The following is a 22,219-nucleotide window of genomic DNA, read 5'->3' on the forward strand; positions in this document are numbered from 1 at the left end:
AACACAGTCAGCATCCCAAGGAGGGAAACCCTCTGGACACATCGTGTGAAGGATGGGACACATCCCCAGTGCACGGTGCTGTTTCAGCTCTGCAGGATAGGTAAAGGACACGGCTTGCCCGGGGAGTCTGTCCCACAGGGAGGGGGGCTGAGCTGCTCAGTGCACATCCTGCTCATCGGTCATTGTGTGGTTACAGTCAGGACCCTCCTGGCTGAAAAGCAGCAGATTCACTAACTGGGCCAAAAGGAGCTTCTTCCAATAGATGCAGCAGGAAATGTGCTGGTTTTGTTTTCATGGAAATCTCTCAAACTGTATCAGGACTGTGAGGATCCCCCCTTTCAGTGAGGAAGAGACATATGGGATATTTCTACCTCACAGTTTTGGCTTTCTTGTTATAAAAATGTAAAATTTAAATAAATATAGGTTTGTTAGTCCAAAAGAGAGAATGTGGGATGTGGAAGAAAAGGGTGCTAAGAACACGAATAGATTCTTAAACTCCATGAGTGCACAGGATTTTTTCATAGATGAAAACTCCTAGGGCAGGATGCATCCATGGGTACATAAAGGCTGCCCTTGCTGTGAAGCAGGGACCAATCCGCAGTAGTGTCTTTCTCTAACAGAGTTAAAACACTCCCTCCACAATCAAATATGTGTAACAATCAAATTATTATTAAGAACACTAATAAATAGCCACAGGTAACAACGTCCAGTAATTTTGAAGTGGAAGTTGTAGGATGCAGCAGGCACACACACCCATCACTCGTCCATTTTTTTCCTAAAAGATACAAAAATGAATCTTCTTTCAAGTATTAAAAAAATAAGTTAATTGACATAAAAGGGTCAAAGTGACTGAGGGCCCAGGCAGGTCTTAAGCTTTGTTTCCAATGTGCAAAAACAAAATACAGAGAAAAAAAAAAAAAAACACTGAAAAGTCTTAATGGTGGTTCGGTCACTTAAGGGCTTCTCCCTTTTAGGGGGCCTAATAACCAGGGAATGCTGCCTGGGAACACCCCTGCCCCAGCACACACTTACCACTGTCCCACAGCAGTATTTTCCAGTGTCAAAACAGTCACAATAAAAACAGAACAAGGAAGCCCACCAGCCTCTGAGCTGTGGCCATGAAGACTAAGGCCAGCAGTAGCTGCCTCTCCAGTGTGTAGCAAAGCAGGTGGGCATCTTCCCTCTCTCTTCTGCTCCCCTTGTTCCCCATCACTTCTCTCCAAAAACCAAGAGGCAGAGAGTTCCATCACACATAGCAGTATCTTCTGTCTTGTATTTCTTCATATCCATGCATAAGGGTCAACTGCAGGTTTCTTTGGTGGGGAGGAAGACTAAAGCAAAGAAGGTGTTGCCCTGGGCTTCTGGAGCTCTCTTGGACAGCTGACTCCACTGCTACAGGCTGCTGTGGTTTTTCAGGAAAGGTTGCCACTTCCCTCCCTTTTATTAGAACTGGTGTAGTAAAAATGGGAAAGGAATGGACTGCCTTAAATCCAATGTAGTTAAGGGTACTTCTTCCCTTAACCTCCTTCCCCACACATGGATTATTCCCCCCTCCCTCCTACCACACACAAAATATGGTCCATCGTTCAGGACCTCAAGGAGACTCCACAGTCTCAACTCATTTCTTCAACTTGGCTTGCAGACATGTAAAACTTAAGCTTCTGGAACCAACACATTTATCAAAAGGCTTCTGAGTGCTTCAAACCAAATCCCTGCATGCTGTTGGACCTGTCAGAGGTTTCCCCTTCAACATCTTCCTATCCATGTAATTCTGGCAAACTCAGGGTAGGCCAACTGGACAACACAGACCAGCAGAGGTAATGTTAACCTCAGGACCAGTTCAAGCTAAAACCTTTGGAAAGCATGACTGCCTCCAGGTCCTTGTCTTCTTCTTTTTCTCGAAGCCGCTGCTCCTCAAGGAGAGCCACAAGGGAATCTCTCTGCTCCACTACTTCAAGCATTTCGTTCAGGATCCTCTTCTCCTCCGAGAGCTCCTCATCTGTCTTCAGATGATCTACAGAGATATCAGGAACTATGAGCATACACAAGGCTAGAAATACACACATCCAATCCATGAAATATTCCCTTTTGCTCTCACCTTCTACTGCCATCCTCTCACGGAGCTCCTGCTGCAGTCGACTCTGCCGGTCTTCCAGTTCTAGCTCCCGAGCACTAAAAGGAAAAGCGCAGAAATCCAAGTTGCAGATGTAATAAAACACTGCATACATTGCTACATATTCATTCTCAGTCTCTGCTCCCTCTCTAGATATCTGCTGTGCATTTTACCAATCTTGTTTGGAACAACTCTTCAATAACTTAAGATCTGTAACTGTATTTTTAAAAGCTTTAGTTGCACTTTTATCATTTCAAGTTATTTGCCTGAAGCTAGGAAGTGCAATGCCAAAAGCGGAGCAAACTAAATATAGAGCAGAGTCCAAGAGCAAATAAATCTGCAATGCCTCTACATATCCCCTGCTACTTCCCACTCTAAAACCAAAGTTACTTATTAACAAATTACTTATTACTTAAGGACACTATCAAGCTATTGCAAACACCACCTTGGAACTTTTCTGCCACTAAGGCCATCAGCTTCCACATTGCTAAGGTGAGCTGACACACTCAGAAATTAATTTCAGTGAATTTGCACAGAAATTCACTGAGACAGAAATTGGGGGGAACAGAAAACCTCCCAATTTCATTAACAGGAAAACACCTTTACCATCTGAGCCCATGTGAGAGGCACTGGAGTCCCACTACAGGCAGAAAGGAGTGCCACAAGGCAAGGTGGCTGAATTAAATGCTTTTGGCTATACTTAGAAGACAGCTTTACAAAACCATGAGTCCCACGTTATTTCTGCATAGCTTGAAAACACTTGCACAAACAGGATGTGTTTTATACAAGAACAGCATGAGAAGGGCTCACATACCTGTACTTCTGCATGTGCACAAACAATTGGCACTTTCATCCCTTACCAATATTATTCTTTCTTCTACCACTCTTCTAAAATGTACTTTGGATTCCTATCTCAGCCTAAGAGGCTGCTGACCTCCTGGCCTTACAAGGAAGTCATACTGACATGTTTTCCACCGCTATTTTTGACAAAATCCCCATTTTTTCCACATTCACTCACAATATCATCAGTTCAGACTCGTAGCGAACCAAGGCATTCTTCTCCTGCACCAGCTTGAACCACTCCTGCATCAGCTTGGGGTCATCCTTCTTACCCATGCCTGCCAAGAAAGAAACCTGGTAAATTTTCAGGTAACGCCCTGCAATCCTTACAAGCCCAAACTGCAAAAACAACAATAGGGCAAAATGTGCAAAGAAAGCCGAGCAAGATGCTGCCAGAGCACTCCCAAGCCGGGTCCGTTCACTTTGCCTACAGCACTCAGCTGAGTGGAAGTCACCTCCAAAAGGATTCTCTTCTCTTTGGAGCCTACTTTTTTTTTTAATGTTTCTGATATTCTTGTGATTACTTGTTTCTTCCTCACTCTTACTGCAGAAAGCCCCAATTTCTATGAGTATTTAACTTTTCCTTTCATTAGAAGAATTTTATAGATGCTCATGCCAGCTACTTAAACATATGCTCATCAGAAAAGGATTCAATTGCCACTCCATGTGTTTTACCTTCAATTGCATGTCCTCAAGTTTTTCTTTTACTAGCCAAAAGTAACATCTTGTCTCTTCTTTTTTCAACAGTTAAGTAAATCTTTTCTGACTGCTCCTCCTAGCCACACATATCTATTCATCTTGAAGATCCCCCTGCACAGTGAACACAGAAACTAATTCTACTCTACTGCATACCAGTGCTAGAAAGAAAAGGCACCCCAGACACATGTGCTAATATGAAAGAAGAATAAAGAAACCTTGGGCCTTGACCACCCAGTACAGAACTCTTTGCTGGTCCTTTTATTTTAGAACAAACTCCTAAACTAACTCAATAGTCCACTGATGAGTTTTGTGTCTGTCAGGAGTCATGTGGAATAAATGCAGAATGCTGTTCCCAAAGCCTTCTGTTGATATTTAGCAAACACAAGAACTTACCAAGGAGGCTCCTCCTGGCAAGCTCTTGGTCTGGGCCACTTATTCCACATTGAACCACCTGCACCTGAATGCTGTGATTTACATCAGACCCCATCAAGGCCAGTGGCAACATTCCTGCCTGTGGCAGTAGAAGCAGGAGCAAGGCCTCAAATCAAGCTGAGCAGCACTTTTGGATTGCTGCATCCCATCAACTTACATTGCACATGACCTAGCATCCCAAGGTAACTAACACCCCTGTCTCTGCTTGTTATTGTGGATATGTACTCCCTACATAAGAACAAAAACTCTCAAACAGTCCATCTAATGCTAAATTAAACAAGCAGCAAGCTTACTATTCAAACTCTATGACACAGACACAGCACAAATACCACATTAATGGCTACTTAATTCAAACCCATACCACATTAATGGCTATTTAATTCAGATCCATACCACATTAATGGCTACTTAATTCAGACCCATGCCCTGCCTCATCCTCAGTAGTCAGAGAAGCGCTGCCCTGCAGTTACTCAAGGGAGAGCCCACAACTTCTAGTAAGCTGCAGCTTGGGCTGCCTTTGGAAATGTGTCATACCAGCCCCTGGGGGAACACCAGGCTGGGTTGTACCACCCCCAAGAGCCCCTGAGGACTTTATAGCAGTGTGTTGCTCAGTTCCAAGCATTCCTTTCTGAGCATCTCTGCACAATATGCCCACGTGGCGACAGGAGAGGGAGACTGTACATGCAGATGTCCAGTGCTGTGGTGCCATGAAAACACTGGGAAGTCTCCCCTTCCTTTCCAATGCCAGGATGTATAGAAAACAAATGCCTCTAAGAAAAAGCCAAAACCACAATACTACTGACCTATGGAATACGTAAGTATTTTTAAACAGCCAATGAGTAGAGAAATAATGGGAGGACTGGAAAGGGAGCACTGACAACTGATGTGAGGGAGCACTATGGAAAGCAGATAAGTGGTTAGCAAAATTACACCATGAACACACATAAAACAACCCCTTCCCCATGCCTTGGCAATGGAAACTCGACAGCAAACTCCATTTAGGATAGTTAAAGAATGCACTCAGCAAGACAGATGAGGGAGAACTAGTCTAACTTAAGGTCTGTTGGTTTTTAAAGTTCACGGATGTTTTTCAAATCAGTCCTTATAAAGACACAGTATTCCTTTAATCCCTATATGCTAATTAAAAGGCTGTATTTAAGGAAACAGATTGTCATTCCCTTACCCCACCTTCCAAACATTTTTCAGGAGGAACAGAGTAATTGAAGCCACCAAATGAAAATAGAAACTTTTGAGTGTGACACTTGTGGTCCCACAGCTGCTGCCCATTGCCCCTCCCAGTCACTGCACCTTCTCTTGCACAGCTGGGACTAGCAAAAGGGATACTGCACCTTTAACAGCTTGCCACAAGCTCAGAGAAGCTGGTTACCAGGTAGCTACAGACAAGGCCGGCTTGGGGACACAGCAAGAAAAGGGCTGGGGACCCTGTGGTCACTAGCTGACTAGTGCTGCTATGAGAACCCAGCTGTGGGCAGGAGGACAGGGGTGTGTGAGGTTACGTTACCTTCATGGGCACAGCAAGGGCAGAAGGAGAGAGGTCTACGACGTGGTGTCCCGCCATTGGGCTCAACTTCAATAGGACCAAACGAGGAAGAGGAAGAGGCAGGAGAGGAAGAGGAAGTTGGAAGTGGAACGGAAGAGGAGGAAAGGGGTGAAATAAAAGACAAGCAAAGGACAAAAAGCATAAGAGTGAGAAAGAAAGGAAACACAAGAAGAAAAAGAAAAGAAAAAATACAAGAAATGGAGAAGCAGAAACAAGGGATACAGTCTACAGATGAATAATGTCCCTAATAAGCACAGATAACAGGTAAGAGGTAGACTGAGGTACTGGTGAACTCTTACTGAGCTGTACAAACACCAGGCAGGAGGTTACTGTTACTGCACTTTTCCTGATGTAAGGTTTTCAGGTGCAAGGTCTTTAACCAAAAGCTTTTTGACCCAGATGTCAGAACAAGTAGAGACATCTATTTAACTTCTGCTGATAAAGGTCAGATTTCAAGCAGGTTTACAGTAAGTCTCACCTGCATGCATAAGACACCAGCTGTAAGCAGCCACCCTACCTTCAGCTCTATCAGGACCATGCTCTTATCACCGTGGCAGCACCCACTGATGGTAAAAGTGTCCTTTGTAATTGAATAGAATGTCTTCAGACAGGGAACACCACAGGAGAATCTGATTACCGTGGAACCAGCCTGCCAGGGTCTGCTGTGTCAAGTATGGTGAGTACACATGTACCCCACCAGACTGCTGTGCTTAGGGGGGAAAATGCTTTTACACAGATATAGTGGTCTGCAGGGGCAGTGACCAACTGAGGACTCTGCAGAGTTAAACCAGTAAATTTAAAGCTCTCCCTTGGCATTCTCATTCCACAAAGTATTTTAAGTCTTGCAAGTCCTGTTAGTACCAGTGACTTACTGAATCTTTATCATCTTTTCCATCAGCCAGTGAAGGACAAGCATTTCTCATCTCTCAAAAGGTTCAGCCTCTTTAACACCAAGAATTTGCTTTCCAGTGGTACTTGACATTACAGAGATAAACAGTAGGCAGTAACCAATGTCACTAATAGTTACAGGAGAATGTGCACCAGGGAGATGATGAACTCTGAAACATCAGAGCTGCCAGAATGGAACACTTACTGGGCTCAGGGCACAACTGCATTTTTAAAGAGGAGGCATTTCTGTGTTGGGAAAAGGCATAAACTCCACAACAACAGTATGGTAAGATAACACTCATTTTGGAGAAGTCAGCAGAGTTTGATGTTTGTGGTTCACAGAAAGCTCTACAAAATTAGAGTACCAGTGGACTGGGAAGGCTTTAGAAGGGACCATCACAGAACTGGACCAGCACATGGATGACACACTGGAGCAAGAGGGAGAGCACACCAGCTTCAAAGCCCATGACTGAGCAGCGGGGCTTTCTCAGAAGAAGAAACCTCTGCACTGGAAGCAGGAAGGGGCAACATCAGGAGAGGTGCCACAGCTGGCCATAGGACAATTACAAATAAAGCATTGTACCAACAACATTGAGAAAGTACCAGAACATTAATTACAGCTGTTCTGAATGTTCCAACTTCTTCATTTAAAATAGAAAAATACTACGGATTTCTTTCCTACAACTGCCATTTCACAGATCAGGTTACAAAAGCAAAACCAAACAAGAAAAACCCCAAACCACAAAGGTATGGTGAAGAATATGCTTCCACACAAAGCAGAGCATTTAGTGCATGATACTTGTTAAATATTTTTTATTTCCCATCCTATCTTATTCAAGTTAATTCTTTAAGCTGAAAGCTTTAATACTCTAACTTGGTCTAACCACTGTTTTGAGGGTGGCCAGGGAGATGGAGATTTAACTATGGAAAAAATGCACTTCTTTCAAGGCTTGAGATTTCATTCAGAACTGGGGGGATTTGATACATTTCAAGCCATGAACATAGGGACTTGGTGAGGAACTTCCAGTTTTCCATATTTGAGCTGAAAATAAATACCCAGTATGTGAAACTATCATTCATCTCATTGTGAAATGGCCACACATTGCTAGCTTTGTCAACAGCAAGCAAGTGGTCTGATACTAGGAGAGGATTCCAGCTTTGGTCTCCAATAAAAAGCCCCAGGGATCACACAGCACCTGACTAATACAGAACTCACTCCCCACAACTGCACTTTCCTCCCCTGCTCTTAGTTATCTTCCCACTCCTGTCTAAAGAAAATTTGTCCTTGAATCAAGTTACAAAGTCCATGGTATCTACACCAGTCCTGCTACTAGAAAAGTCAACAAAGTTTTTTCAGTAAGATAATAAACATAACCTTTGCAATTAAGATAATTTCCAGCTACTCTAGATGCAAATTACAGTTAATTAAATTGGTGAATACAGGTTATGAACATTGCAATTACTTTGAAACAATTTCTGTCCAAAGTAGGTTGATTAGCAAGGCTTTAGGAACTCTTCCTTATGTATTGGAGGATCCTTAACAGCAAGAACATAGTGCAACCTGAAAGTTTACTTCCCATTGTTCTCTAAAGCTTATTTTATGGCTTATTACTCCAAAAGTCATTACTAATCCTACAGTAAATAGTATTATTATAATTATTATTATTAATATTATTGCATTGTTTAGAGAAGAGAAATCACCACTTCCCAGTCTCATTAAATTACAAATAGGATCATCACTGCAAGACAATTTTTCTGGATGTGGAGCCAGGGTCAGATAGGGAAAAAACCCATTTGTTGTGCAAATTAGAAAAACCTCAACAAACCTAACCTCCCTTTCTGTTTAAGTCTCCTTCACCACCAAAAATATACTGACACAGGTATTCACCCACAACATGGAAAGAGTTCTGGCAGCAGCAACACCCACTGAAGCAGTTTGTTTGGAAGGAGCTGAAGGGCAAGAGAAGAACCATTTCTGTAATCTCCCCTTCTTAGGGTCCTGTGCTGCCAGCAAGTAAGGTGTGGCTATAGCCTCTGGACAGAAAATTCCCATTTTTTTCACCAGAGGCATAAAGCTGCCAACAGACTATGTTAGTCACGAGTTGCTCCCTTTCAGTGCCACAAGCCAACCTTCTTTTGTGCAAAGCCTTGTAAAGCAGTCCAAGCTGCTTGCAAGCCAGAGCATGGTTTGGAGGCAGGAGCTGCAGCTTATTAAGGAAAGGAGTTCCTGAGCACACTGAACATTCTCAAGATGCAGAAGCTCTGCTTTGCACACCAGACACATCCCATCAATAAAGTGCCCGGAATTACTTTGCTTCTGTGTAAAAAAGCCACAAGAATGACCTTGTTTGTCACAGTACTCTTGAGAGATTGCAGACTTTGCTACAGTGGTGGAAACCAAGAGCCAGGTGAAGAATAAATACCATAGCTTCAAAGTGTCTTCAAAACAAGGACCAGAAATTGTACAGCCACTATGTTAATTTTCACTGCACATTGTTCCTTGTTACAGAAGCTACATTGGACTGTTGCATTCTTTTCTAATCTTCATTTACCTGTTGATTAAAGAGCAATTCTTCAGTCTGGTTTTGTCTTTTTCCTCTCAGCTCCATAACACTTCTTCACAATCACAAGCCCAGTGGTCAAAATGATCAGGATGAAAAAGCACTGCACAGAGTTTGGGGTGGCAGACCCCCTTATACCCAAGCTACAGCTCACACTGATCCCCTTCACTGTTTGCCTCTGTTTTTTGATATAAGAGCTGTGCTGATTTCTGAGAAGTGGTGAGTCACTGCAAGTTAAATTTACTTGAACAGATACTGACCAAGTGGGATCACATAATTTGTAAACTTTGCATCCAAAGCCCTTGATTTCTATATTGTTGACTAATCACAGTGGTTTGGAAAACAACAACAATGGACAGAAAACCCCAGCTAGCTCTGAGGCCAATCTCAGTTCTGTGGAACTTGCCCTCACAAGTTATAAGCATGACACTTTGGAAACTTATTCTGCTAACAAACATCATCCCTTTATTTATCAGGAATACTGAAAGCTCTGATTTTAAATCAGTGCTTAAAATATGGATCAGGCCAAAGGGGATCAGTAAGTGAAAGGGCACTGATCATAGTAAATGTCCTCTTTTCCACCCTTAAGAAGATCAGGTTATGATCAGAATCCCAAGTACTGAAAAAAAACATTCTAACTTTACTATTTGGTGAAGCTTTTCAACAGCAGCGTTGTTAAAAACCAGAGATACAGAAAGCCAACTCTTGGAGAACAGCATCCACAGAACTGCAGGTTGAGAGCAAGGATTTTGGCAAATGTCCCACAAGCACATCACAGTTTATTAAATCTGGATCAAACTCAATATCCTCAACAGTACAATCACTAGAAGAAACCTGGGGAAAACTCACAGAGAACCAGATTGTCATGCAAACTGAACCACTTTTATTTATCCAGCAGAAAGGGCTGGGGGAAAGGCAGGGAAGGGAAGGGAAAAATGGGGAAAGCAGTGGTTGGAGCAGAACACACACACAAATGACTCCAGAGAAGTGTTCTGCTTCTACTAGACCTTGAGGCACTTCAGAATGCACTCAGAATGAATACAGTCCTGCACTGACCCTGTCTCCCAAGACTGTTGTTTTTGTGTGCAGAAAAAGCAGGTAAATGGCAATTGCCTAACAAGTACTGGTACTTAACAAGTTCTGCTTATCAAGTGCTCTTTCCTGCTCAAAATTTACAGCAAAGAAAACAAGTTACCAATTCACTTCAGAGTCAAAAACGGCTGCAGACTGCAAAAACAATGTTTATCTTACAACTCCATTCCCCTTTCAGAAGAGCTGTGTTTGCCAATCACAAGAAATAGGACTGATCCCACTTGAATATATCAGACTCCAGCCTTGCAGAGTTAGACCTGCAAGACTTTAAAGAACATAGCAAGCTCAAATGTTCTAAACAAGTTAAAAAAAAGGTGAAGTTGTTGTAGAGTGTGCTCTAAATAGAGTACAAAGATTTTAAAAAAACCCAAACAATTGCACTTCCCTGCCCTGTTTACCTGATGTCATAAGGCCCCTGTCAAGAAGTGAAAGTATGTGTCTGAAGTCAACACTATCAAACATACCAGCTCTCTTGCCTACATCCTTGCCTCTCTTGGCATACTCCAGGCAGAGAAAAAAGCACGATGGGAGTGTGTGGCTGTTTATTTAATGATTCCCTGCTGGGTGCAAGGAAAATGAAACTGCTCACTTGGCGACAGAGGAAACCATGGAGGTACTTTCCAGAGGCAGACAAGGAGCTACTGGGTTAGGAGTAGTTGAGGCTGGGACTACGGAAGCAAAGTGACTAATGGAGAACAGACAAAAGAGAGCGGAAAAAAGGGTAAGGGATGAAAGGAGAAGGCAGATTTGAGAAGAAGGCAGGACCTAAAATTTATTTGTCCACAGACAAATAATGTTGGGCAGAAGAGGAAGCAGAGCCCAAAAATTTTGGAAGTCCAAAGACTGGGATTCAGACTGTGTCAGTGGGAAGACAAGACCAGGAGTAGCTAGAGGAGAGAAATAGGATGGCTGATGGGTACAATGCTAGGATTTCTTTGTCAAGAAGGCAGGATTAAAGTCAAATGCCTAAAAATAAAAATGGAAGGGGGGTAAGGAGCTCTGGATGAAATAAGACAGGATCAGGACAAGGACTATCTCAAAAGAGGGAACAAAAGGACAAAGAGTATATATGCACCAGACCAATGCATCCTTCCACTGTCTGGCTCAGAATCCATATTTTCAAGTCTCACTATTCCACAGCTGCCAACAAACATCTATCAAATCCACTGATTGTGCCCCATTTCCTCTCCATAAGGATCTACCCAGTAGATGACAACCTAGTGTTGCCACCAATTATTCCATAAGGACATGATACAGCTCTCTGTGGTGGATCTGAAGATTATAAATCTGTTGATATATCAATATAATATAAAGTCTTAATTTCAGTTGACTTTGCAACCTTTGTAATATTCTTTTAACCACACATGCATACAATATACACACAGGAATAATTACTCAGAATTGAAATGTGACCATCTGTAGCATGAAATGAAACATCTGCGTTACAGCAACGGTACAAAACATTTCAGAACAGGAAGAGAGGATTATGACATCTGAGCAGAGCAACAGAACTAGTTAAGATAGCAATCTGTAATCCTACACACTGGAAGTTGACCAGGATGTCAGAAGTTACCACTCCCCTTGCAGAAGTTGTTGTGCAATCTGTAACAACTAAGTATTACCAGTTTACAGATAACTTTCCAAAGTGCTTTGCAATTTTTGTGAATATTCTAGAATTTTGTTAATACTCTATTGACTAGAGCCATGCCTATGCCTCAGAGACATGGGTTGTCGATAGAATAATTAACTGTGCAGCATCCAAGCTGCCTGCAGGGCTCAGCAGAACCTCCAGGGATTTTGATTGCTCTCTACCCAGACATGTTAATCTTGAAGCTGAGCTCTGTATCTGCCACTTGAGCTGACAAGTATCACCAGAGCAATGTATCCCTTCTGGCAAAAGTGTTCTGGCAGCCCCAAAAGCAAATATAAAGCAAATTACACGGAGGCAACAAAATAATACTACAAAGCCACATACTCCAGGCTATACTGGCTCATTGCATTTAAAGGGATACTGCCCAATATAGTTTATTTAAAATTTGTTTGGAAAATAGTGGTTTTGAGACAAGCAGAAATTTAATAGAGTTTTAAGATGTATCAACTGTTTTTAAAATAACCATGAATATTGCCTCTGACTGTTGGAAGCCCAAGTGACTGAGTCACCACACAAATAAAGCAGTTCAAAAATGACCACTCTGAGATGACTGAGCTCAGAGAAACGGAAGAGCAAACACGCAAAGACATAAACAAATTCCATTTCCAATGAAGATTTTTGCAGCACAATGAATTTTTTTAAGTGACAGTGTCCCTTTAAGTAAAGACTGTTTTGCTTTTCTTAAAGCCACTATTAGTGTTTTGGATGGGATGGCTGTCTCTAAGGAGGCATTAGGAGCAGAGGCAGGAGGAGGGAGAGGTGTAGTGGAGATAGCATTAAACAGGGATAAGGGTTTGTTAAGTGTGATTCAGCATCAACCCTTTTACAGCTCCTACTCTATGCACATCATGAGTATGGGCCAGCCCTGGTGGATACAACCAGGAAGAGGATTTCAAAGTCTCTCTGCAGGAAATAGCCCAGGAAAGAAAGCCAGAGGTACTGAACAGTGAATGAAGCACAGGGCTAGCAGAGGACTATCACATCAAAATTAGCACAGGGGAACTGGGCAACAAGTCAGATCTAAGGAGAAAAGTCTCCCATTCTGAAACTTGCACGTGGGTGGATATTCTGAACTCAGGTGGATGTTCTTCAATGAAAGTCTATGGTGCCAACGAGTAATTCACAACAGGTAGGTACAGGTAGATACTATCTGGGACAGCCTCCCTGGAGCAGGAGAAAAAATGGCTGTTAAAAACCTGAGCAAGATTATATTTAAAGGATCAAATACAGAACACAATGAAATCAGGGAAGACTTCCAGGGATGTGTCCTGGATCAGGCCTAGAGCGTGTGGATCTTTCCCTCTGCAGAGCTGGTCTGCAATGCAGTTCCTCAAAAAAACACAAGATCAAGCAACTTCCTACTCTGAAAGAAAAACTAAATGAGACCCTCAGATAACAAGGCAACTGAGGAGAGTTTGCTTTCTATTGGATCTGCTGACAGACAGGCGTGTTCACTTCATAAGAACAGATTTTGGGTGGCTAAACTAGCAAAGGCAATTTTAATTTTCAAGATAGGCAAAGGCTAATCAAATGTCATTTGCAACCCAAAAGTTAATCCCCTACTAAGGGACTCAGGAAGTAACATTAATTAAAGCAAGGGCAGAACCATGGTATAAAGTGATGACCAGATTCTTAAGTGAAAATGAGAACTAAACACTGCAATGTGTGTTTATCACTATGGGGTATTAAAGCAATAGCATAGCAAGAGGCTTAATAGCTGTGTAGTGGATTCCAGCAAAAAATTACCGTAACTCTTTACAGCAATTTCTTTTTTAACCTTACAGTAAGACAAAACAAGAAAGAAGACATATGTGCCATCTGCAAATGTTTTCAAACTCCCTTGAGGGAGCATTTTTGTTTTCTTAGATCAACAACACACTGGCTATTTTGGAAGGAAAAAACAAGCCTCGGAAGGGCAAGACGGAGGCAACAGCATGACTAATCCCTGACAGAGCTGTTTGCTCTGCTGCCCCCCTTAAAATACTTTCCTAAAGAAAACTTCACTGATAGAGCTGGACTTCTCAAAGGAGAAACAAAAAAAACCAGAACGACCTTCCACTGCTAGCAGGGAAGGTGGCTGGAGTGAAAACAGTAAGCAAATTTATAAAAAATCAGCACTGTGAAAAATAGAAGAGGGAACCTTACACATGTTTTGTGGCACATGCCAGGATCTCCTGTTCCTGAGCTGGAAAAGGGGTTCTGCTATCATCAGTCATGTGCAAGGGCTGTTTCTTCTTGTTTGTGAGCCAAGGATGGGAGAAGTAGGTGAAGGGAGGGTGGGGAGGAGTGTCAGCAGGGTTAGTGTCAGCAGGAGGTTCAGCCATACATACCACCCAGATGCAAGTCGATGAGGTCACTGTAATAAGACTCTCCCCAATAGTCTACAACAAGGAATTGGTGAAGACAGAGTTATTGAGTCAGATACCCACCCTAGCCCCATACCATCAAAGCAATATATGAGAAAGACATAGAAACAAAAAAAGGGCAAACAAGAGACAGGCAGCTACACACGTGGGCACACACACATATATAAACAAACACTATATGTCTCTCTTTGTATATATACATATATGTACACACATACACACAAATATATCACAAACATATATATTGGGAAGATGAAGAGAAAATTTCCAGGAGGCAGGTGAGGACTTCCAAGGGGAAAAATGAAGAAGTTTACACAGAGACACTTCACCTATTTGTGTTTGCAGCAGTACCTGACACTGACGTCTCTCCTGTCCTTGCTGAGAAAAACAGAATTAATCCTGTTGCTTTGGAGCTGAGCAATGTGTCAGAAGGGAACTGTAATTTCTTAGGACAGCTGCAGGAAAGGTGTAAGGGTTGATTTCCTGGAGGTGAGTGAGGGAAGGATGGAGTATGGCACACACACTGACTGAGTGCTGACACGGATGGCAAACACTCAGGTGTAGGAAGATGGGATTGTGTGCTCCTGCTGGTGCAGTCTCTGTGCCAGAGAAGAACTGCACAGCAGTTTTCAGGACAGAGATGTGCATTCCCACAGCTGCTAGAGACAGGGGCACCACGAGTCTAGCACTGTGGAACATTTTGTTGGGAGGAGACAGATGGAAGTACTGAGAGCAATATTTCTCACTGCATATGATTCATTTGATGTAAAGAGGTGGCTCTTAAACTTTTCAGAACTGATCTGACAGGAGATGTTTCCCAAACTCTTAAAAATGACTATCAAGGTTTATGCTAGAGGGAATAAAAGAAAGGTTCAGGAAATTTCTGATTTGACATATTTTTAAGTTAATGATTAACAAAAAAAATCACAGAGGAAATCCAAGTCATTAGCATGTCCAAACAGGCGAATGCACTAGAATACAAATACACAAATATACAAATGCACTATAATAAAAGTACTGCTGCATTAGTCATATTGTATTACATTAATTAACTCATTCAGGGTGTCCCTTAGGACACCACAGAAAACTGAGAAAATTCTTCATTCATGATGCAATAGAAAGGGGGCAGGGAGGGAAGGAAAACAAGGGATGACAGTAGCTCAGACCACCTATGTATAACAAACCTCCCCCTGAAGCAGAGCTTACACTGCCACCTGAAATCGAGCTTACCCTCCCCCCTAAGCATTCATTCTTGCTCTGAATGCAGCTATCAAAGGCTGAGATTTCCAAAGATAATCACAGAGAACACATTAAGGCAATAAAGTAATCATAGGTTGGGAGATTTTCTGAATCATAAATGAAATTTTAGATTGAGCACTCAGCTTCTGAAAGAATAAAAGAGCAACTGTGTCATGCCTGAGGATGAGCTAATTTTAAAAAAGAAAAGAAGGTAGCCAAGAAGGCACAATTACTTTGTCAGAATTAAAGTTGATGGTGACCTCCAAAATGTTTCTGAGCTTGATTAGTTGAAGAGCAAGTATGACCCTATAAATATTCCACCTTGACAAATAGCAGATAATGTGTGAAATTCCTGGAAAGAATATTGAGCTGCCTGTATCTATTGCTAAGATCAAAAGCTGTAATCTCTCAGGAAAACAGCAGGCCATCACTGTGAAAAACTGATTAACAATCTTCTCAGTATAAGTTACTTGCCAATAACATATTAAGGATGATGCAAACTGGATAGAAAGCAGAAACAAAACTATTCTAAGTAAATAAATTTTTATCTATAGAACTGTTTTTTGTTCTTACCCGTTGAACTGAAAAATGTTTCTTTCTAAAAATGGAAAGTGATCCAGATGTGAGAGATTTGAGGAAATAAAGTTAGTGGAAGACCTCTACAAAAGAAAAATTTGCAAGATGGAAAGATGACTAAGAAGCAATAGTTAGAAGATGATAAACCACATGGAGAACTAGTTCAGATGGTCTTGTCTTTTTCTATAATAGAAGAAAAGAATCATTGCAAGGTACTGAATTCTGTTTCTTCTGTCTGGATTTTTAAGTAGTAAGAAACTACTACTAACATTACCCAAAACTTCATATTTCAATGCTGATCAATAAGTGTTTTTTTTCTTTCCCTGCATGGAAGGAACCTGAAAATCCCACTCATTACAGAGCCTAATACATTGTCCCAGAACAGTTAATACTGGCTGCTGCCTATGGAAGAGCCATTATTTGGATGCTCTACTGCAATCCTTCTCTATTTATGTGGACAAAGTAAGTGACAGCAGACACACCTCCCAGGCTCCCCCATTTTTTTCCTTGTACAACCCTATAAAGAGATTTATTTTTATTTTAGATGGCAACACCGCTTTAGACACTGCCTTTCCCTTTTTGAACTTTTGTTTTCACGGTTTCCTTTGGGGAGGGACTGATCAGAGCATGACTCCACACCTTTACACAGCAGTCCTTGCTGATGCAGTGGCCACTGTTAGGTCACAATGCAGACAACAGAAAAATGATACTTCCCTCTTGCATAATTAGTGGACATTGCAGGCAGAAATTAACTTTATGGAATGTGATACCACAGATCTCAAAAAGAAGGAATTCAGTTCTTTTTATTGTAAACATGTAAAATGTCTGGAAAAGAAGAAGCTGAGGGGAAACCTTACTGCTCTCTACAACTTCCCAAAAGGAGGCTGGAGCCAGGTGGGGGGTGGTCTCTTCTCCCAAGTAACACCACGAGGGGAAATGGCCTCAAGTTGTACCAGGGGAGGTTTAGATTGGATATTAGGAAACATTTCTCCATGGAAAGGTTTGTCAAGCCCTGGAACAGGCTACCCAGGGCAGTGGGAGAGCCCCCACCCTGGAGGTATTTAAAAGATGTGTGGATGTGGCATTTCAGGGACGCGGTTTAATGGTGGGCTTGGCAGTGTTGGGTTAATTGCTGAACTCATGATCTTAGAGGTCTTTTCCAACTTAAAGATTTCCAACTGATTCCATGGCAATGCAAGAGGACCTAGAGAGGTGAAGCATGGAATTGATTTATAATCTTGTGTTTCAGTCAACACAGATTAGAACATGCTGTTTTTTCCCACTCCAACAGTGTGTTTCTGGGTAATCCCCTGAAATAGGGGGAAGAATTTAGGAAGGTGAAATCTTTATGTCAGAGTTAAGCTTCTGCAAACATATGACCTGTTGATAGAAATATTTTGCAAGAGCAAAGCATGGCCTGGAGACATCCTGAAGAAAAGAGATCCCTTTTGCAAAGCAGGACCCACAATTTCACAGTTCTCTAAGAAATTCACAAATACACAAGCTCATCTAAGACTGCTTCCATTTGGGAGAGCTGAGAGTGAGAAGCTATTTATCCAAATTCTGCGGTGTCCCATATAAAATTTTAATTCTTACTCTTGGTCATATTCTGTCCTCTCTGAATGTGTTCTAGGCATTCTATGATTCTTCAGTGAGAAAACTCTATAATGAATAATATTCTCTCAGCTGCTAAGATTTCCCCCTTGTGCTGGCATGTCTTACATGAAAGTCACTCAGCAGCTCAATAATCAAGATGATTTGGACTTCCAGATGAAAAGAAGGAAAATGAAAAGAACCATTAGAAACAATGGAGGTGGCTTTAGTAAGACCAGTAACTGGCAGGCCAGAGAACAGAGTGAGGCTACACAGGAACACACAGCATAAGGAAGGAGGCAGCCCCACAAAGACAGGCATTTGCACAAGGCTATTTTTTTGATCCCACAACTGAACAAAGACAGTCTGATCATATTGAAGTCCTCAAGACTGTTCTTCACACTTGTAGTAACTATTTGCTTTGCTGAGGACTCAGTCCAGCTTCTTTGGTACACCCTTATGGGGCACCAGACATAGCTAATTCTGGCTCAGTAGTAACTGCCAGGAAGCCACAACAGACTTTTTCTCTGGTGCACCCTCACTGCTTAATCAAGCTCCATCTTCAGAGGCATAGATGTGGCTCTTCAAGCAACAAGCAAACATTTTCCAAACATCTGTTCCACTGTTGCCATTTCTGAACTCTGACCCTTGTGATCAAGTACATCATCCTGGCCTTGTCAGGTAGACACACACTGCATTTGCCTGTTGGATATTTGACTCCGTGCAAATTGAGGAGTTTTTTCCCAAATCATTATACTACTATCAGCATTATCTGAACCAGGTACTCCTCCACTGATATGTTTGCCAGATCAGATGATACTCATTTAATTTAATTTCAAGTACACACAGCATTTGTTTTAACAGCTTGACATGGATACCTTTCAGTACACATGTGCATTTCTGCTCTGCACAACTTTGTCAGAAGTAGCCAGTGTGCTGGGCTGTGCAGTGAGGAAGATGTTCTGTGATGGTCCCTTGTAAGGACACTACCTTGATAATCCAACACAATAGAGAAAGCACACACCATTCCACAATTATTTCCTTAACATACAAGCAGGGTTGTCTCACTGTGACAACTCTGTGAGAATGGCAGCTGCAAAACCCCTGCATTTTCCAGCTGTAGGATCCAGTAGTATGCAGAAACAGCCATTAGTAGTAGCTGGAGAATTACCTCCTACACCTCAGGCAAAGGTAAATGATCAAAGTCTCTGCCAATAGGGAAGTCCCAGAATTAGAAGAAACACAGGAAAAACAAGGCCTCAAAAAGATAGCAGAACAGGGAGAAGGGATTCACACTGGGATCAGTCTCTAGGCTACAACGGTCCAATTGCCTCTAAAATCCAAACAGCTATGGATTGCTGCACAAGCACTTGGGAAGAAAACATGGAAAACCAAACCAAGTTGTGATGGATACCTGCTTCTCCTCGAAGGGCCTTCTCCACAGCAACTCCTCTCTCCTCGAGTTGCCTCTGCTTCTCTTCCACTTGTTCCAACTGCCGCTGGATAATCTGTTCAGAGAAGAATGGAGCAGAACCTCACCAAAGCAATTCTCCTGCTCTGTATGCAGCACACATCCAGCACTAAGAGATTTCAGTCAGATTTGCCTTTTCAAAAACAAGTATTTGTATCCAGCAACATCCTGCTTTGTAGCCACAGCTCCCCTCATAGAGAGCGGGCAGGCACAACTTCCCAAGGATATTTCCTGGGAATCGCAACGAGGAACCTCAGAGAAAGAGAAAACAATTCTTATCTCTACTTGCTGCTCCTGTTATTTTTGCACATGTAGAATGTGTTAGGAAGATTATTTACCTGAAGTGATTTATCAATTAGATTCTACTAAGGATTATTTTGATTCCTTGGCCTATTAGGTCAAAGCTGTGCCCTGGCTGTCTAGAGACAGTCACGGGTTTTTCTTTAGTATCTTTTTAGTATTCTTTAGTATAGTTATAATATAGTATTAATGTAATATAGTATAGTTTTAATAAAGAAATTGTTCAGCCTTCTGAATCAATAGAGTCAGATCCCAATCATTCCACACATTGGGGACTCCCTACATTCAATACTGCTTCAACAGCAAAGCATCACAGATTCCAGTGACAGCACCCTCCCCACCCTGTTGTATCTTAACTCTTAAATCTGCAAACACCTTGATATTTATTTATTTGCTACAACTCCTATCACCTTCCTTCATTGTATTGAAAGGTGATGCTACTCAGTCAGCTGAGCCCCTGCCTTGAGTTTTTGACAAATCCCATCACCTGTAGATGATGTTAACAGTTTTCCAGCAGACTCTCTGGTAATTAAAGGTTAATTTGACAACACATCACCCACCAGCATAACCTAGCAAAGCAATGATAGGTGCAGCTCCATCAGGCATTTTGTGAGTATCACTGTTCCATTCAGTGCACGATGGCTGCTAGAAAGGTGTTATGGGCATTATTTTTCTCACTGTAAAACTCTCATGATAGGTTTCAGCCATCCTTCACTTCTCTGTGGCATGACATGAAATTTGAAAGAGGGAGCAGGAGCACTCATGTAGAAAGAGAGGATTCTGTTCTGATACCCTCAGAGGAATGTCAGGATCAGGCTGCTTTCCCACAGAGTTGTCTGTGTGCCCTGACAAGAGGCTTGTGAGACACTACCTGAGCTCTGTGTAACCTCTTTAGCTCCTCTTGCTTGGCTTGTCTGCGGGCAGCTTTCTGAACTCGCCGCGTCAGCTTGGCGTTCAGCTCCTCCTCTGTGTAGGCCCTCTGAAGGAAGGAAAAACAGCAGCAGATCTTATTTAGATGCTCAGGGATATGAGGGCAGGGATGACCATTTTCTCTTCCAAAAATCTCAGAAGGGAGGTGTTCTGTCTTTGCCATGGCTGTGTCAAAAGTCAAGCTTCTGTACGCAAAGGTGTTCATGGTGCAGTGAGCAACAATTTCAGGATCAAATCAGGAGTGAAGAAGCATTTAAGCCAGCTGCAAAGCTGTGATCTTATATGACATCCCACCCCTGCCTTCCACTGCTATATGAAACCTCTCCCAAAGATCAAACCAGTTTTTATTCTCAGTAATTTTCATTTCTCAATAAATTTAGCCAAATGGATTTAGATAAATCAATGAGTACCATGTAGAGGGTTCATCTTGATAGGAGTCCCCTTGATTTCATTATAAAAGAGGGTAAATGCTTGTCTACATGAACAGTTACAGCAGCGAAAGCTAAGAAATTACTACAGACTAATGTAGAATAGTGCACCACCAGAAGCCATCCAAAACGGGAAAAGCTATGTTTATAGAAATAAAAGGGTATTTTCTCTTCTGTCAGTGAAACTAGTTCAAGAATATGTCTTTCTGACACTACTGAAATTTGGTTTAAGGTCTCATCAGATACACTAGTTGGATATATCATGGCCTAGAAAGGCTTTCTCTCAAGGAGATTTAAGAGTGTCAAAAAAACTTGACAACTGCACTAAGTAAACTACAGTGAAGAAAAAGCCTCTTTTCTCATGTACATGTACGTAAGCTTTAAGGGGCTGCTGTAAACATGTGTCTTCCACTTCTGAAGAGAGATCTCCATGGACAGTCAACTTCAAGAACAGAATGTTATGTCAGACCACCCTGAAATTTGCTTGATTTAGTTATTGTGCTGCCACATTGGTCAGTCTACCTCTGTTGATGGTTCTCAGTGAACAGCCTTCAAGATAGATCACAGCTTAATTAAAAATCCTTCAGGTAGGTCATTGGCAAGCACCACTGTTAAAGCTTCAAAAAGCTCACACTTTACTTGTTCTTTTTTGAAAACACAAATCCACGATGGTACTCAAATTAAAAGGTGAGGAGACAGAGCACATGAACTTTCTATCCAATGTAACACTGTTGTGACTTCAAAGACAAGACATTAAGAATTTCAGAAAGCAGCAACTTCTGCCTTGATTTTAGCTTGATACAGAATTTCACTGAGATTTGAGCCAACTCAGCAATTTTGAAAGCTGCTGATTGAAGTATGATGATTCATTTGAACTCACATTCGAAGCATTAAAAAAAGAAGAATATACAAACATATTTAAGTGCCTTGAAAACCAATTTGTTCTGAAGCTCACAGACAATCCACATCACTGCACAGTGGTGCACTGATAAATGCATGCATTCCAACCAGACATTTTGGAGCTTAATGCGTTTTTGGGAGACATCCTCTACAAAGAATTTGCTGCCCATGTCTGCTAACATCTCAGGCATGCACAGTCAGTGTTGATGTTAGTGCACATGTGGTTGGAGCTATGGATTCAATGGGTTAATGTACAGGGGGACATGCAATGCAACAATGGCCAACTAGTGGGAAGGGAGACACTACCTTTGACGAGTATGATCTCTTGAATGCCAAGGCGTGTGGTACATAGATCGACTTTAAAGGGGGAATGGTAAAGGGAGAAAAATAAAAAAAATGCACAAAATGAAGCAAAATCAGTTCAACATTGAAAACAGATGCACAGTAATAAAACAAAGTGGTTTTTACATGAAACGAAATTGTGCAAATGCTGAACGTGACCCAGACTGATGGAGCACAATGGCACTTCTGGCCACAAAATCAAGTTTCTAGCACTTTCCTGAAGGCAAGTAGTTTTGG

At 41.9% G+C, this 22,219-nt stretch overlaps 1 protein-coding gene across 2 annotated transcripts in view; it reads right to left on the bottom strand.

The window, feature by feature from the left end:
- Positions 1 to 1,219: 1,219 nt before the first annotated feature.
- The window catches only part of MICAL3 (microtubule associated monooxygenase, calponin and LIM domain containing 3), a 157,112-nt gene continuing 136,112 nt past the window's right edge, over positions 1,220 to 22,219 (bottom strand). For both annotated transcript variants that reach the window (XM_031060507.1, XM_031060508.1), the window contains 6 exons: positions 21,947 to 21,997; positions 20,254 to 20,361; positions 19,026 to 19,119; positions 3,132 to 3,231; positions 2,099 to 2,172; positions 1,220 to 2,014 (listed from right to left, as the gene is read on the bottom strand). In XM_031060507.1, coding sequence (XP_030916367.1) covers positions 1,830 to 2,014; positions 2,099 to 2,172; positions 3,132 to 3,231; positions 19,026 to 19,119; positions 20,254 to 20,361; positions 21,947 to 21,997 — 612 coding nt within the window. In that variant the 3' untranslated portion in view covers positions 1,220 to 1,829. The remainder of the gene's footprint in view (positions 2,015 to 2,098; positions 2,173 to 3,131; positions 3,232 to 19,025; positions 19,120 to 20,253; positions 20,362 to 21,946; positions 21,998 to 22,219) is intronic.

The sequence above is a fragment of the Geospiza fortis genome, unplaced genomic scaffold (genome assembly GCF_000277835.1).
Source record: "Geospiza fortis unplaced genomic scaffold, GeoFor_1.0 scaffold13, whole genome shotgun sequence".
NCBI classification, from domain to species: Eukaryota; Metazoa; Chordata; class Aves; order Passeriformes; family Thraupidae; genus Geospiza; species Geospiza fortis.